This window comes from Astatotilapia calliptera, chromosome 5, assembly GCF_900246225.1.
Source record: "Astatotilapia calliptera chromosome 5, fAstCal1.2, whole genome shotgun sequence".
Lineage (NCBI taxonomy): Eukaryota > Metazoa > Chordata > Actinopteri > Cichliformes > Cichlidae > Astatotilapia > Astatotilapia calliptera.
The window spans coordinates 38,059,308-38,075,792 of NC_039306.1; the positions used below are offsets into that span (position 1 = coordinate 38,059,308).

At 42.5% G+C, this 16,485-nt stretch overlaps 1 protein-coding gene across 1 annotated transcript in view; it reads left to right on the forward strand.

Annotated features, from left to right (window-relative positions):
• nfasca (neurofascin homolog (chicken) a) overlaps positions 1-13,808 on the forward strand; it is a 165,792-nt gene extending 151,984 nt beyond the window's left edge. Inside the window, exons 32-33 of the mRNA XM_026169160.1 lie at positions 1,364-1,433; positions 8,746-13,808. Of these exons, the coding sequence (XP_026024945.1) occupies positions 1,364-1,433; positions 8,746-8,974 (299 nt within the window). The 3' untranslated portion in view covers positions 8,975-13,808. The remainder of the gene's footprint in view (positions 1-1,363; positions 1,434-8,745) is intronic.
• The last annotated feature ends 2,677 nt before the right edge of the window (positions 13,809-16,485 follow it).

A 16,485-nucleotide genomic window follows, 5' to 3' on the forward strand; every position in this document is an offset into this window, starting at 1 on the left:
GTAATATGTGATTGTCATTATAAGTAGGCCTTTAGATGGACCAAAGATTGGCACCAACATACATTTTGACCTGCCATTATTTTTCTTGCATTTTTTTTGCAATTTAAAAATTAAAACTTCAAGGCCCTGAGTCTTCATTGACATCCAAGAAAAGAAGAAAAAATAAAATCATATGATGATAATTTGGGGTTGAAAAATAGCGTTTATAATGGAAGTCAATGGGCAGAAAATGGTCCCCAGGGTGATGGGTGTGGGGATTTCTGCTGCTCAGCCATTTTAGGCTGATTTAAGGAATTCACACTGGAATATTAACATTGACAGGTAAAAACTATCCTGTGGCAAGTTTGGTTATATTCCACTGAACACAGTGGAAATGGCAGCCATTTAACACATAGCAGTGGCACAAAAAGGTCCCAAGAAGGCAGGAAGGTTAAAGGAACAACAACAAACCTTTGGGAACAGGAGGAAATGAAGAGGGGTGAATATCTGCTGTGAGGGATTTGTAGGTTTCTCTTTGCACAGCTTGTTGTTGTTAGCAGCCTGACTCCAGCTGATCAGTCAGTACCGGGAGGACAGCCAGCTGCTGTGTGCATGAACAAGTTGGAAACAGACATGACAAATATGATGATGGAAAACTCAGAATTTAAAATCAGGGTTTCGAGGTTTTACAGCATTTAGCTGGATTGCTGTTTTGTGTATTATAACGTAATGGTCATGAATGACTTAAATCAGAGTATTGTTAATGTTTTACAGTTTTTGTAATGTCCAGGTGGTGGCTACATGAGCTGTTTCACAAAGGCTCTGGGTAGGTGCTGACTCAGTGACAAACTAATATAACAGACCAGTGACCAATAACAGAGACTGACTTCAGTGAGGCATGTGGAACTAAAACTAAACGTTTTTAACAAATCTGACCAACTCACAAAGCTACTGAAGAGGATCAGGGCCACTGGGAAAGAGAAAGAAACCTTTTCCCCAGTGGCCCTGATCCTCTCTCTGCAAACCCAACATAATGCAACTGCTACTAAAACAGGCTTGACTGTCCCTTCACATAAATGCTCTGTGTTCCATGTTCCACTCGGCCTGAAGAAATGTCACTAAATGACCTGAACATGTGAATTCTTGTTTAATTGGCAGCAACTGAACAAAGCCTTGGAGTGAGCTGCTTCATATAGGACGAGCCCACACTCGTTGTTCATACACTCTATACACAGTACACAGTGTAAACTTAGTATGTGACAACTGAAAGCAACTAAACCAGCAGATGGGGACTAACTAAATGATTGTATTTTCAACATAAAGCCCTGAAAATCTGTTGACTCGAACAGCTGCAGCCTAACACCTTTGTTGTCTTCCTTGGCAGTGCGAGATAAAAAAGATCTCCCCTTGGACGCGGTGGATCAAAAAGACCAGGATGGATCCTTTGATTACCAGTAAGTATAAATAGCTTGTTCTGCATTACTATTCCTGTTATATGCTCATGTAAAGCTCGTCAGCAGTTATCAGTCACGGTGGTCTGCAGCCCCTTCAGTAATGAACCTGCATATGTACCAACGTTACATAGCCTGAGTTTAAAATTTAAGCAATAAAGAACTGAACCAGAAACACTATAAGACCACGAAGCACTGCTGCTTAGAGGAAAGCCAAATGAAACGTCTTTCAACATTTGAATTGAAATGGCAGCTGTGTCCAGCTTCTTTAATTATTACTGTAAAAGCATCAGCCCAATGTTGGTGCCAGTTTCTAAAGGGAGTTCAGTCTGAGTACACCTACAGCTGAGCTCTGTGGGGAACAGCATGCACAGGGGTTAGCTCCGTGTTAGCGCCTTTCTGTTGAGGCCAGGGTTAGGGTGAGGCTCCTCCTACTCTGTGACTGATTGATCCTTAAGACTAGAGTGTTTGAAGTAAAGCGTGATGTGTACATAAAGCTGCTCACTATTCTAACAACATACATGTGAATAACTTGTAAACACAAGTTAGTGTTCAGACCACGTCTGGCACATTTTTCTTGCACATTCTCCTTGCTGGTAGTTGGTTAGAATAGAATAGAATAGAATAGAATAGAATAGAATAATCCTTTAATTGTCCCACAAGGGGAAATTTGGTTGTAAGTGTAGCTAGTTATGAGTAAAACTTCTGGAACAGCAATAACACAAGTGCAGTAAAGTGTGTGTTGGAGTGTGTGCACATTCAGACTGGTGTGCGCGACTCTTTGAAGGAGCAGAGTTAGACGATCTCCTGACCCAGCTACACCCTTTATCTAGTTTGGAACACGTCCGTGTTTCTCTCTGAAGTGCGCACACAAATATATTCAAACGCGATACCATGTACTGTGTAAAGGCTTCTGTGTAATGTCAAGGACATGTGGTAAGTTGCATCTTTTGCTCCTTCCAGGTTCCACTGAGCTCTGTGGCCTCATTCTTCTTCATGACGAATGAACCTGTCCCTTAATTTGCCAACAGTCCCTTTAGACTAAAGACCTTTTAAGTTTAACCTGCTTCCTAAATCTGAAGTGGACGTGTTCTAACTGAGCTGTGTGAGAGGGCATCTTAACTTTCATCACCACAACTTTAACATCAGAATTTCATTTGTGACCCCGGGTCCTAAATGGGTCCATTAAATCACACAAATGGGTCCCACATAACGTTCATAACTGGGCTTGTACTTAGAATGACAGCTGCTGTTTTTTGACTCACACTGTGTGTTCAGGGTAACTTCGAGAGGTGCAATGAGCGTTTGACCCCAGCATGCTGTGCTTAATGATGTGTTTCCTCCTCCAGAACCTGTTTTCTGTCAGTGAACAGCTCAGGGTCCAGCCCATTCAGCTGTGTGTTTTTACACTAACCCATGCATGCACAATGTGGAACTTGTCTTCCTTCCTTCCTTCCTTCCTTCCTTCCTTCCTTCCTTCCTTCCTTCCTTCCTTCCTTCCTGCCGTCTTATGTGGTTCCTCACATCTTGTCCCTCTCTCTCCCCCAATGCTGAAATGGGTCATCTGTCCATGACAGGAACGAGAACGAGAACAGGTACTTTGGTTTTCAGCAAAGTCTTTTGGCCTGAGCATGTAGGGGTAAGCGGTGTGAGGGTGGGGGTAAGAACAGGATAAGGTGTAGCATGTTTGGAGACTTGACAACATGCCTGCATTGTTGGCTTTTGGGTCAGCCTGCAAAGAGGGTGCAGTTTAAGTCCATGATGTGAGCAGTAACACTCCATCTGGACTGCATTTAATGTAATATTCAGGAAAAAATGGAAACAGAATTTGTATTTGCTCCGTCAGTTATGACCAGCTGTTCTTGCCCAAAACACAACAAAGCTCTGATTCTAGCGGTATCTCAAATTTTAGTAGAAATAAATTAGGAATGCAGATTTTCCTCTCTGCAAGAAGAGCCTGTCCTTTGTCCCAAACGTCTCCTGGTATTGTCCCCACAGTTTTTAAAAAGAACAGTGCTGCCTGTTAGCAGCAGTAGCTGGAGAGCAGTGCTTCCAGAAATGAGTCGAGGCGACAGAGGCCTTTCATGCTACAGGGCTTCGTTGTGACAGTCCACATGGTCACACGCTCTTGGAGTGTGTACTTAGTTGGTTGACTTCCTTTGTTAGTTGTGTTGCTGTGCCACACAGGAAGTGGTTCACAGCTTTGTAACTTCCCATATGGAAAAGAAATAGTAAAAACTTCTATGATTTACTCATGAAAGTGGCCACTTTCTTACTACTTTCATACATTGTTTTAGTATCCAAAACATACAAGTTTCATTATCTCATTTTTCAAGGGATCTTATATCTGTTTTCACTCTTGTGTGCTTTTCTTACAAGTTTCACACAGACAAACTGTATAAGAGTTATAAATATCTTTTCCATGTGGACAGAGACCAGAGTCAGTGGTCAAGCTGCTGTTTGTTCCTAAACGTTGCTCCGCTCCATGGTGACCGATTGAGAAGGTTACCTAGGCAACAGGAACTAAGCGTCCACTACAAAGCAAGGCACAACAAACGACTTTTGATTTTGTACACGGCGTATCTGCCTGTGGATTGGAGGCTCTTTGGGTTTCTTATCTTTGCCCAGCATGCAGCCACATTGAACTACACTCATTCATTTTATCTACCTTACATTCATGACTGATTTAGAATCGCCAGCTAACCTAAGATGTGTTTTTCTAGACTGTGGGAACAAACCAGGAATGCAGGCACAAGGAGAACATGCACAGTTTGATATCCTTCTCGGTATAAGGCAACAGATCCAAGCACTCCACCACTTAATTCATGTCTTTATCATGCAAAGAGCAACATTTAAAACAGCCTCTCTTTAAATAAAAAGATGCCAACTCACAGCTAAGTAAATAAAAAGTTCTCTTTTAAATTTACTGCTAATCTACGAGGTCTGTACACTTTCAGGCCTCACAGAGCAGATCTCAGTGTTCACTGAGAAAACATTTATATCAAATATAAAGAATTTGGTTTCATTTGGTTGTATGTATTTATATTTTAAACACATAAAAGGTTAGGATTGCCATTTTAAACAAACTATCATCTTTTTGGTGAATCGAACCAGATGGTTTCAGTGCCTAAACCTAACCAGTGGGTGAAAGTAGCCTGCATGATGCTTCATTTGATTAAAAACAAATGCTGAACTGGACAATGTGGCACCCACTTTACACTGGAAAAATCGCCCCAGTAAAGTTTCCATTAACAGGAATCGAGGCCAAAACCACTTTTGAACCCGGCTGGAAGAAGCATGTTCGTTTCTGCTGTCGTTAAGTTGGGCTTGCTTTTGGAGTGGCGCTTCTCACAGAGCTGGGAAGTACCGAAGCACAAACACTTCCTTAGAATACTCAAGTAACTGTGGTTTACTTGAGTATTTATTTTTCTGACTTTTTGTTTAACACAAATCGCTGCACTCTGTAGTCCTGTCATTTTGTCAAAGAGGCTGCGTAAGCATTAAAGTTTTCTTTCTGTGTGCCTTTAAACATCAAACTACTCTCAGCCTAAATGGACGTACAGATAGTCGTATTGGTTTGTCCATTACCAGCACTTATCACACGCAAAGAGAGAAAAGACACCAAAACATGATCGAGGCATAATTTTCACTCGTCTGCTTGGGCGTGGCGGGAACGTCAAAGAACGATGTTGTTACTTTTTCCTGCGCTTCTGTTCTACACTGCAGACTTTGAGTACATTCATTCCTTTGTTCCTCTGAAGAGAAGAGGCTTCCTAATCAAGTACCACTGACACATAAGGACGTGTCGGTTTCCCTTCAGCCAACATGTCATCATTTAGTTTGAAGGTCTAAGGCTGTCTTCACCAGAAACTGTGCCAAGCAGTAGTGTGGATGACACAACTGTCACTGTGCCATTGGATACTTCGCTCAGTATACATTCATGTTTGATCTGTTCAGCAGGTCACAAACTTGTCAGAATAAAAAATACTTATATAATCATCTTCTACCATCTTTTCCTTCTCAGCTCAGAAAGTGTTGCTTTTTTCCTTCCTGCTTCTTCATTTTTTGTTTTTATTTTTTGGCCTTGAATTTGCTTTGGTCATGTTTTTTCTTTCAGTTTTTGCTTGTTTTTGTTTGCTAAAATGTATCCACACATATATACACATATACATATATATATATATTGCAAATGTCCTTTGGTATAAAGCGTGGCCGTTCTGAGAGTGTAGATTGTGTCCTCTGGGGTGAGCGTCTGAACACACAAAAGGAGATAAGAACATCTTACCTTTGCATCCTTTAAATGCACTCTTTTTTCTTCTGTCATGCTACTGGTTTAATAACAAGGTTAATGCTAGCGTACAGCTGTGTATAACTATGCATGAAATTCTCCTGCCTGTTAAAATCTGTTAGGAGACATCAGAGATGAAATCAAGCATGCGATACAGATGCTGCCCAGATTTCATTTTTAAATACTTTAGCATGCACAGTGTCATAGTTAAAGGACATGTTTGTTTATTTGGGTTTTCAAATTATTTCTGAGAAGATGCTGCCTGGATTATTGTGTGTGTGTGTGTGTGTGTGTGTGTGTGTGTGTGTGTGTGTGTGTGTGTGTGTGTGTGTGTGTGTGTGTGTGTGTGTGTGACCAGAGCTCATTATCTGAGACCTGCACGACGAAGCTTGTTTGGGGTTTATCTTCAGGGTTGACCTTGGCTTTTCAGTGCTACATAAGCAGTCGGCTACTCCCTGCTCTGTACTACACAGCCTGCTGCAGAGCAGAGATGCTACTGATGAAGAAATGCTCGTGAACACTGTGCCACCCTTCCTGCAGATTCCCTCACACAGCAGATAGTGCTGAGCCTTTTTCTTTTTCGGCTGCAAACAATCTTACAAAAATGTTATTGTTGTATGGGCATTAATAGGCTGTATGATCCTACAGGAGGCCTACTGTAGGATCATACATCTTCAACCAGCCCTTATTTCTTTACATTTTGCTTCCACTAGATTTTCTTCCACTGGTCTTAAGTTTTAAAACATCACCTAGTTGACAACCAGTGTTCTGTACATGTAAGAGATAAAGAACCAATATGAAATCCTGTCTTTATTTTAAAGTTTAATATGTGTATTTATTTATTTAGATAAAAAATACATCAGAGAGCAACCTGGGGTTGGTATGTTGCCACGATTTGACATGCAGACTGGAGCAGCCAGGGATTAAACCACTAACCCTCCCCATTAGTTGATGACCTGCTCTCCTTGAGCCACAACCAGGAGGTAACTTTTCTAATAAACCATTGTTAAGGAAAGGAAATGGGGAGAAAAGGCTGAGATATGCCAGATTACATAAGACCTGGATTGAAAAGCAGCAGGTTTCTGAGCCTAATTTTGACATTTTTGTCTGAAATTGTCATTAATATGTATGGACGAAGTCAAGAGAGATGTGCAGCAGTGAGCAGGTGCCTGTAAAACATGCAAGAGGCTCTGTCACAGTGTAGGGCTGTATTTCAGCCAGTGGTGATGGGCTCTTCCCAGAAATGATGGAATTATGAACACAGAGAAGTACTTTCAGATTTTAATCAACTACACAGTGACATCTGGAATCTGATTGGCAACAGCTTCATTTTTCTGCATAATGAGCCCAAAGACACGGCCACTGCAGTAAAAGCATAGCTGGATAGACACTGTGGAAGAGTATCAGTGGTGGACTAGTCTCTCCTGGACTTCAGCATGAATTGTGTAGAGTGGGATCATCTCGACAGAACCAAAGGCAGATAGCGGAGCACTCTCCAGTGTCTTTCAAGAAGCCTGGGAAACCATCCCTGAGGACGACTAAACGCTACAAGACTAACAACTAAACAACTAAGGACTACAGAAGGCTTAGGTAACAGAGTTCAGGCTGTGCTGAACAATGGAAGCGGTCATTGACTAGTGTTTGTTTGTACCAACTCTGTTTTCCCCTGTAATTGTGTACTTTTCAGTCATCTTTCCATGTTTCAATAAACTGCTACACCTATTTCCCATTTTTCCCAGCAAAGTGTAAAGAAATGGGGGCAGCTCAGGACCCTTGCACAGTCCTGTGTTTGTACTTGCTGAGCTTCTTTAAAATCTGCTCCTACATTTGAGTTTAGTTTCCATATTTCTTCTTCACTTGTTCTTAGACTGTGAAACAGCATTGGAGCTGAAAGAACAATTCAGTTCAGTTATATTTATGTAGCACCAAATCACCACAAGACTCAAGTCAAGGTCCTTTAGGTGCTGAGACCGTACAGTCTGACAACGCCCCCCTGTGACCATCGTGGGAAGGAAAAACTATTTTAACAGGAAGAAACTTCAAGCAGAGCCTCAGGGAGGGGGTGGGGTGAGGACAGGGGGGCAGGACGAAAGACACATTGTGGAAGAAACCAAGAGATTAATAATAACTAATGATTAAATGCAGTAGAGGTGTATAAACACATACTGCAGCATAACTAAGGGAGGATTCAGGGTCACCTGGTCCAGCCCTAACTATATGCTTCAGCAAAAAGGAAAGTTTGAAGCCTAATCTTGAAAGTAGAGATAGTGTCTGTCTCCTGAATCCAAACTGGAAGCTGGTTCCACAGAAGAGGGGCCTGAAAACTGAAGGCTCTGCCTCCCATTCTACTTTTAAATACTCTAGGAACAACAAGTAGGCCTGCAGAGCGAGAGCGAAGTGCTCTAATAGGGTGATATGGTACTACAAGGTCATTAAGATAAGATGGGGCCTGATTATTTAAGATGTGAAGAGAAGATGTTTCCAAAGCTCTCACACATGGATGTGGTGTATGCTGGCTTCTTTGTACATGCCTCTAGTGAAGGACTTGTTGAAGGCAAGCTTAAAGAGCATTAGTGAATAATTTAGTCCTGGTGCAAATATGGGGTAAGTGTTTTTTTAAGAGGGGCATATATGGCAGCAAAATGGGTTGAATCAATACTCCCACTGATACAGTTGGCAGCTTAAGAACTCAAAGGATTGCTGTACTGTCAGACCTTTGGGCAACAATTGCAAACTACATTGATAACTTCAGATAATAGCAGTGTGCTGCATGTGTGCTGTATATGTTCTAAAACAGACCCGGTCTAGTTGTTTGAGGAAAAGATATTCAGCCAACTTATCTGCCAAAAATAAAGAGAAACATCAAAAAACATTAAACTTACAAAAAACATTTGCCTCTTCTTTACATCTTTACTTTCCCCTTATAGTGTGTTACAGGGTCCTGAAGCTAAACAGGTCCACCTGATGCTATTGTGAGAGCCTGGAGCCGTTTGAGCTTCTAACATTGCTGTTTCATTGCCCCTGCAGCAGCGACGAGGACAACAAGCCTCTGCAGGGCAGCCAGACTTCACTGGATGGCAACGTAAAGGAAAGCGACGACAGCCTGGTGGACTACGGCGAGGGAGGAGACGGGCAGTTCAACGAAGACGGTTCTTTCATCGGCCAATACACAGTGAAGAAGGACAAGGACGAGACGGAGGGCAACGAGAGCTCCGAGGCCACTTCGCCTGTGAATGCCATCTACTCGCTGGCATAGCGGCTCAACAGCGCACACGGGGAACTTGGACTCTCTGATTTGTTATGATAGAACCACACACATGATTCTATGAGTATATGAAACACATTACACACAGTGAAAGCAGCAGTGGCACCAGTCTGGAGACTGTCTAGGCTCTCCTCTGCAGGTAACGTGGAAAAAGATGCGACCACAAGCCTTTAATTTATTTTTCCAGTTCTAACAATATGGTCCATGGACACATCTGGAGAAAGTGAACGATGCTCGTTTTCCTTTGCGCTCTGCCTGCCCTTTACCCACACAGACTTGAAGTGTGCCTTTGGGAGGCATCAAACGTTCTTTAGAGATTTTTTGGTTTGTGACTCAGCTCTGCTTCCCGATAACCTCCCCCGTGCCCGGCATACCTCTGCGTAACCAAGTAAAGTAGTCACAGAGGTTAAATATACATACACACTCTGGCCACATCCTGTAACATATCAGCTTCTAACCATAGGATGCCGGCAGATATGTTTATCATATTGATATTTAGGCAATGAAAGATTTTAGTTTTTCCACAGCTGATAGAGGAGTCCGTGAAACTTAACGAATGCTGTATAAAGTCCTGGCACACATTTTAGTGCCCTGCAAATCTATGCACTATCACCTCCTTCATACCATTTTTGGTTCCATCTGGTTAGTAAAAGTACACATTGTGGGCTTCTTTTTAGCAGGTTCAGTCCCAAGGTGGTTTGCCTTGGACTTTGTTGCAGGTGTTCCCTCTTATCCTGTGTTGCAGTTGTTCAAAATGCTTTTGCTGGGTAAAGCTGTTTCATGCTTTGTGCTCAGTTACAGTATGTGGTTAATTAAACCCAACGTTGTTCTGAAGCATGGTCATAAACTTAGTGCGAGAGAAATGTGATAGGTTTGCTCGAGAAACACCAGCGCACTAAAAAACAGTGAATTCCCTAATTAGCATGTGGGCTTGTGCTACATTCATGTCTAGCTGACAGGGTTCGAGGACAATGGTTCCCACACTAATATGGGAATCATCGCCATCATGTTATCGGAATGTGGGAAAAACTGCAAAAGGAAGAAGTTTGAATTCAATGTGTCCTGCCGTGAACGTAATCGTGAAAGACACTGGAAATGTCCAGTCTGCTATCCAAAGACAGTTTAGTCTGTGAACTCGAGGAGGTGTGGATCAAACTGCCAACCTTGCAGTTATTGGATGAGCTCATCAAAGCACAAGCTGACTGGTCAGTCACAGTCCTGGATCAATATTCTTCTGATATTGCAGGACAACTGTGAGGATCCTTAATTCTGTTGACTTTGTTAAAGAGTTACATCCAATCAGGTAAACTGGCAGTTTTGAAAGTGTGTTTTAGAACCAGGCCAAATGTATGGTGGTCACACAGGGACATATTTCAACTGAAAGAAAATATTCTTCTGCCCCTCTTTAGCACTGCGAGTGTCAGGTTAGCATCTTCGTTTTGTCTCCTGGGTCATGAATGTAGCACCAGAAGTCATGATCCATAAGCCGTGTCCACACTAACCTTTGTGCGTCCAGCTTCACTCCGGCTGTGCAGACATCAGTACCACACACTGTATACAATGACCTCCAGTACTCACTGTTACTGGAACAGCCACACGTGTTGATCTGAAAGAGTCCACATAGATACGTTCAATTATTTTATTTTTTGCCTTGAGGTGCTTTATATTGCAAGCTACAACATGGGCGAGCGAAGGCCAACAATCACATGATGTAGATAAGGTGCATCCTAATCAGTGAGGTAAGTGCACTGCACTCTGTGCAGCCTGACCCCACCTGCACAGAGGGACCTCTTTGGATCTTTATGAACTTGATCCGTTTCTTATCGCTCCAAAAAGACATAATTACAAAACACTGCTACGTGATACAAATGATTTAAAGAATGAAAAGTACAATTCACAGCCACAAATGAAAGTTATCCGCTTCATTTGATGTTTTTGAGGTTCACTCCTGCTGCAGTTACTGAAGCTACTATTAACCCCTGAGTGCTACATCAAACAGGCGGACATTTGGAATATTTATTTGGTATTTATTACATGATGTGGAAAGCATTAATATATTAGTTCTTAATTTAATTCACTTCATCTTTATGTACAACTGAGCCAAACTACTGATGGCTACAGAATAAAGTTATTGTTCATCGCGAGAGGCATCAACACACAACTGTATCTTCAACATATTTTTCTAGCAGCTACGTTTTCTGCTGTACCGACGTCTCTGTCCATCCTTATACTCATGCTGTGTTACTGTTACTCTGTGTTGTTGTTCAGACTTAAGTAGCATAACCTTTCCATCATTCTGAGAATGAATCGATGTGTGTTCATTATTGCAGATTATTTGGTATTTATTTTGTACATCAGAGTCCTGAAAGAAAATCCTACCTTTGTAAATATTGAAGACTTGACCCCCACCCGCCCAATGAGTCACAAATCTGCATCCACCAAGCAGCTGTAGTGGTGCAGTCTGTCCTGCACCTTTGTTATGTAGCTTGGATTAATCTTTGCACTCTGAGGAAGAGTCATCCCTTTGCGTTGTCATATACGGACTGTGGCAAGCCTTCTCAGGTGATGGCTTGGTTTGTGAAAGAGAAACATGTTCGATTCTACTGTGTTCAAAGTAACAGCTCCTGCAGCGTACTACCTGAGTTACACAAACTACTACAAGACCTGAGAACATGAATTTCCTGAGGTCCCCTCCTTGTCTCAGATAGAGGCTGGATACACAGGCATGACATGTGTCTCATTACAGGGGTCAACAACTTTGACCCCTGTAATGTATTCCACTTTGTTTGTTGGTCTTTGTTCCCCATTACAACTCTTCTCAGGTGCTCTTTGTCAACTTGTAAATCTGCATATCCACAAAAACCTTGGTAAGAAGTCTTAAACTGGAGAAAATCATTCATTTTCTGAACTTCCTCTTTCTTAATGTGTCCTAGTGTGAGACGGCCAATTAACTGCAGCCCCAAACCTGACATGTGTTTCAAACGATCCACAGCAAACAGGTACAGTGTGATATCAGACCACATCAAAATAACACTTCCACAATCCTCAGCTGATACACTTACACTGCAGAATGAAACGGTTTTACTAGTTTTGATCTCTGTAACAAAGACCAAAGGGATGTTTGTCATGATGATATATAATCAACACTAAGCGTTCGGTAAAACTAACATTTAAACGGCGTGTTCTCTTCTGTCTAGAATCCGTTGACAGCTCTCTCTCGAGCACTGTACAGATGAACCTTGGCAGTGTTAATACAATACAGAGTTGGACGAGCTGCCTGCTAATGGCTGCAGTAAGAGGCAAGCCTTTCTAATTCAGTCAGTTTGATTTGTTAAAGCAAACTCAACACTTCATGTGTACACTGAAGGACACGTGAAGGACACTAAAGGAGTAAAACTCCTCAATCATTTCATGCAATGGGAAAGCCTTTAATCTTCCTGTGAGATGTTTGCCTGCATACTGTATGCAAAAACACTGAACGAGACCAGACAACCACAAAGCCAGGCAGATCAGCATCCACATCTATTGGAGATAAAGAATCTGAATTTCAGGAGTGGGACATGCCTCCAAACATGCTCCTTCTGGTTCTTTTCTACATATGACTCCCCCACTTCTGGTTTTCATGCCCCACCCTCACCTCTTCACTTCTCATCAGTACACAGATCTGCCATGGAAACAGGGCATGTGTTTTTGGACTTTGATGGGAATATTTGTATTCTTTTAATAATTTACCTTGAGTGTTTTTGCCAGGCTGTCTCTATCCCCATCTGTGCTACATCCAAGTGTTAGCTACAGTTATCCTTCTTGTGATGTAGCACAATGCCACTTGAAATTGATTGAAGTTACCTGCTTAGCAGGGCGCCAGGTTAAAAACAGTTGTAGAGGATTTTCATGAAACACATGCTTATTTGCTTCCTACAGTGGGTTTAGAAGTTGACCCAGACCACCTGCTGCTAACGTCTGCAGAGGAGAAGGCCACTTTACTTATGATAGACCTTGTGGCTCCAAAGTGAAATTTGAGTTTGAGCATCTCTAAAACAGAGCCCAGTAGTTTCCTTCTCATTGCTGATCTTATATTTCTCACAGTACGTCCCAGTCATCTGTCCTCTCTCCTGAATGTTAAAGCAGTGTCCTCTGAGTTTTAATCAGCAGGATGACTCCTCCCATGCTGTACTGTGTTGACTAGCAGGACGCTGCTTGTGAAACTGACACAGACAGTGAGACAGAGCACTGGAAGAGCAATATTTGGTTGAAGAGCAGGTCTGAATTGTATCACTGGAACTGGAAATCTTTGCTAAAAACCATCACACACACCACTCCTTACTTGCTCTGCTGCTGCCCATCCACCAACCTCCACTGGTGGACCACAGCAGGGATGCTGGCAACAACAAAAAAACAAAGGTATACAAAGCTTCGTGTGTGTCTACACATCAGTTTATGGTGCACAAAGACCAAGCTTCTTTTTCTTCACTCTTCACATTATCTTAGCTCACCTTTAATTGGGGATGAAAATAGTCAATGTGTATTTTTACAGCCTTTGCTTTTCCTTCAGTTTAAAATGCTGCAAAGTGTCAGAACTTACTGGTGCACGTTTCCAGCTGGATTTTTCACAACTGCGTCATATTGGCATCTTCTTGTTTTTACCATGTGTATCAGAGCAGCGTGTTCACACCTTGCTTCTACATGCAGCATAACAGCTTTTGTAAGGTACATCTACTCTACAGGAAATGGCTTAAATATATTCACCATGTATGCGTGTATGATGACATGTTGCAACTTCTGCTAGTGCGCCTTCTTTATAGTAAAGCTATCTCCTTTTCTCTACCTCCTGACTTGGTTGTCATCCTTGTTTCTGTACTTCTGTGCAGCATAGATTTAAAGCAGTAGACTTTCCTATGGAAGAATTGATTATTTCATCCTAATTCATTATATTAATAGTAGAAAACACCACATGTTTCTACTGATACATAACCCAAAATCTTTGTCTTCATTTACAGGCTCCCTCTAGGAGAGCTGGTGATGGCCAAGCTAGCTCCTCTGGTGGCCTCTTGAGGCTGGCTCTAAAACAAAGTCTCAAGTTAAACTGACCAATGTCACAGAAATAAAAGTGCATCATTACAAACTGTTACAAAACCAAAACTATTTTACTGCTTTGCACTTTGTGTTTGGCTCTCCCTTTATAAAAGCTGAAAAAGGCTTAAAGTCGGGAACATTTCTACGTGTGCAGCAACAGCCCTGTTCCACTAGTACCGACTCGGTTTCCATCAGGTGGTCATAACTTTTCTAGGATCTACTCGGCCGGGCTCCGAGTCATCTGAGGTGAACTGACAATGTGACATCAGCAGACTGCATGCTATCGAATGGTTGGTCAGTGGCGTCACTCAATGAGTCATGAGAGCACCTCCTTCACCAAAATCAAAATCTTCAAAAAAAAAAAACATTTTTGAAAGCAGACAATGACAGAAATAAAAACCCAAAACACACAGTCTGACAAAAAGACATACACCATACAGCAGGTATACCATTGCGCTGACGTCCTCCACGTGACTTTCAGCTGTGGGTGCCACAATGACCCCACACACGTCAGTTGTTACTAGATTGTAATGGAAAATGTCTGAAACAGAACTGAGTCCAGTCGAGCTCGTGTTGGTAGGTACCAGTGAAGCTGTAAGTGATGGTGGTCTTTTAGGCCTGACGTCTACCAAATTTTTACTTTCTGAACCAGCCTCTCTTTGACTTTTTGGAATAGTATCATTTAGAGTAAAGATCACTTTAGATTTTTGTGCTTCAGTTTTCACGAGTGATTTTTTATTATTAGTCTGTTAGGTGATGCATGCAGTATATGGAAGGAACTTGGCAGTTATGGTCATTGTAGGGTCTAAAAGAGATGATACTGGACACAGTTTCAAAGATGAAACTTCCTGAAACCAGTGGGTGACATCATGGTGACGTCCATATATTCCACTAATTTACAACAGTCATCTCAAGATGCTTTATGTTGTAAGGTTAAACCCTGCAACATGAGTAAGAAACTCAAGCAATCACACGGCACCTTGTGAGAAAGCACTTGGTTATAGGAGAATCTCCAAAAGCTGACTGTGTTCATCTGGATGTTTTCAGTGGGAGAAACGTTTCATCATCATCAGGTGACGTCTTCAGTCTCAGCTGACTGCAGGTTTCAATCCTATAAACAGGACATTTGCATAATGACTGAAACCAGGAACAATGGGCTGGGAGGTCAGTTCAACTTTTGGAGATTTACTTACCTGGATGATTGAGCATGCATCAAGATGTGATAGGAGAATATTCCCTTTTAACGGGAAGAAACCTCCAGCAGATCCAGACTCACGGAGGGGCAGCCAGCAGGTGCCAGCGGGGGGTGAGGAGAAGAGACCAAGGGCAAACTATGGGAGAGAGTCACAGACGTTAACAGTTACAGTAGTGACACATATAAACACAAACTGAACAAAGATGAGTGTTGGGTCGGCGCTTCCACAGGCCCCGCTGGTTTAGAGACTTATTCCCGTTAACGAAGCAAGACGAACAGCTCAACCGGATTTTCACATGCTAGCAAGGGGAACCGGACGGCAGCAGTCAGTGTTAAGCAAGTCCAAAGAACCAGCTTTCCCCACAGCCTTTTATTTCTGTGACACACAGGTTACACAAACACGGGGCGATCGTGGCTCAAGAGTTGGGAGTTTGTCTTGTAATCGGAAGGTTGCCGTTTCGAGCCCCGGCTTGGACAGTCTCGGTCGTTGTGTCCTTGGGCGAGACACTTCACCCGTTGCCTACTGGTGGTGGTGGTCAGAGGGCCCGGTGGCGCCAGTGTCCGGCAGCCTCGCCTCTGTCAGTGCGCCCCAGGGTGGCTGTGGCTACAATGTAGCTGCCATCACCAGTGTGTGAATGGGTGAATGACTGGATATGTAAAGCGCTTTGGGGTCCTTAGGGACTAGTAAAGCGCTATATAAATACAGGCCATTTTACCCATTGTAACCCCCCCCTATGGTGCATCATAAACCCTAAGGCATTGAGTGTGCGTGTATGTGCACGTGAGTGTGTGTGTTTGTTTTTGGGGGGGTGTTTGTGTGACCTCCTGCTCACCAAAAGGGTCATAAAGACAGGAAGTTTACTAAACAAGAAAACTGAACAGTCACCTGGATGTGTCCCTATAATAAAACACTACTGCCTCCCCCTCCATTCAACAGGCTGGGGAGGGGGTCAGAAACAAAGGAATCTCTTTGATCATACAGTTTGAACCAAGACTTACAAATGTAACTAACACATGACAACATTTAACAATTTCAACCTAACAATGAGTACTGAAGAAACACGTGGTAGACCATGGAAGCCCCACAGCTGCCTATTGCAGCATAAAGGAAAGTTTTAAGCACAATCTCGACCCTGGAGATAGTGTCTGTCTCCTGAATACAAACTGGGAACTGCTTTAATAGTAGAGAGGCCTGAGAGTTGAATGCTCTGCCTCCCATTCTGCTTTTGAAAAC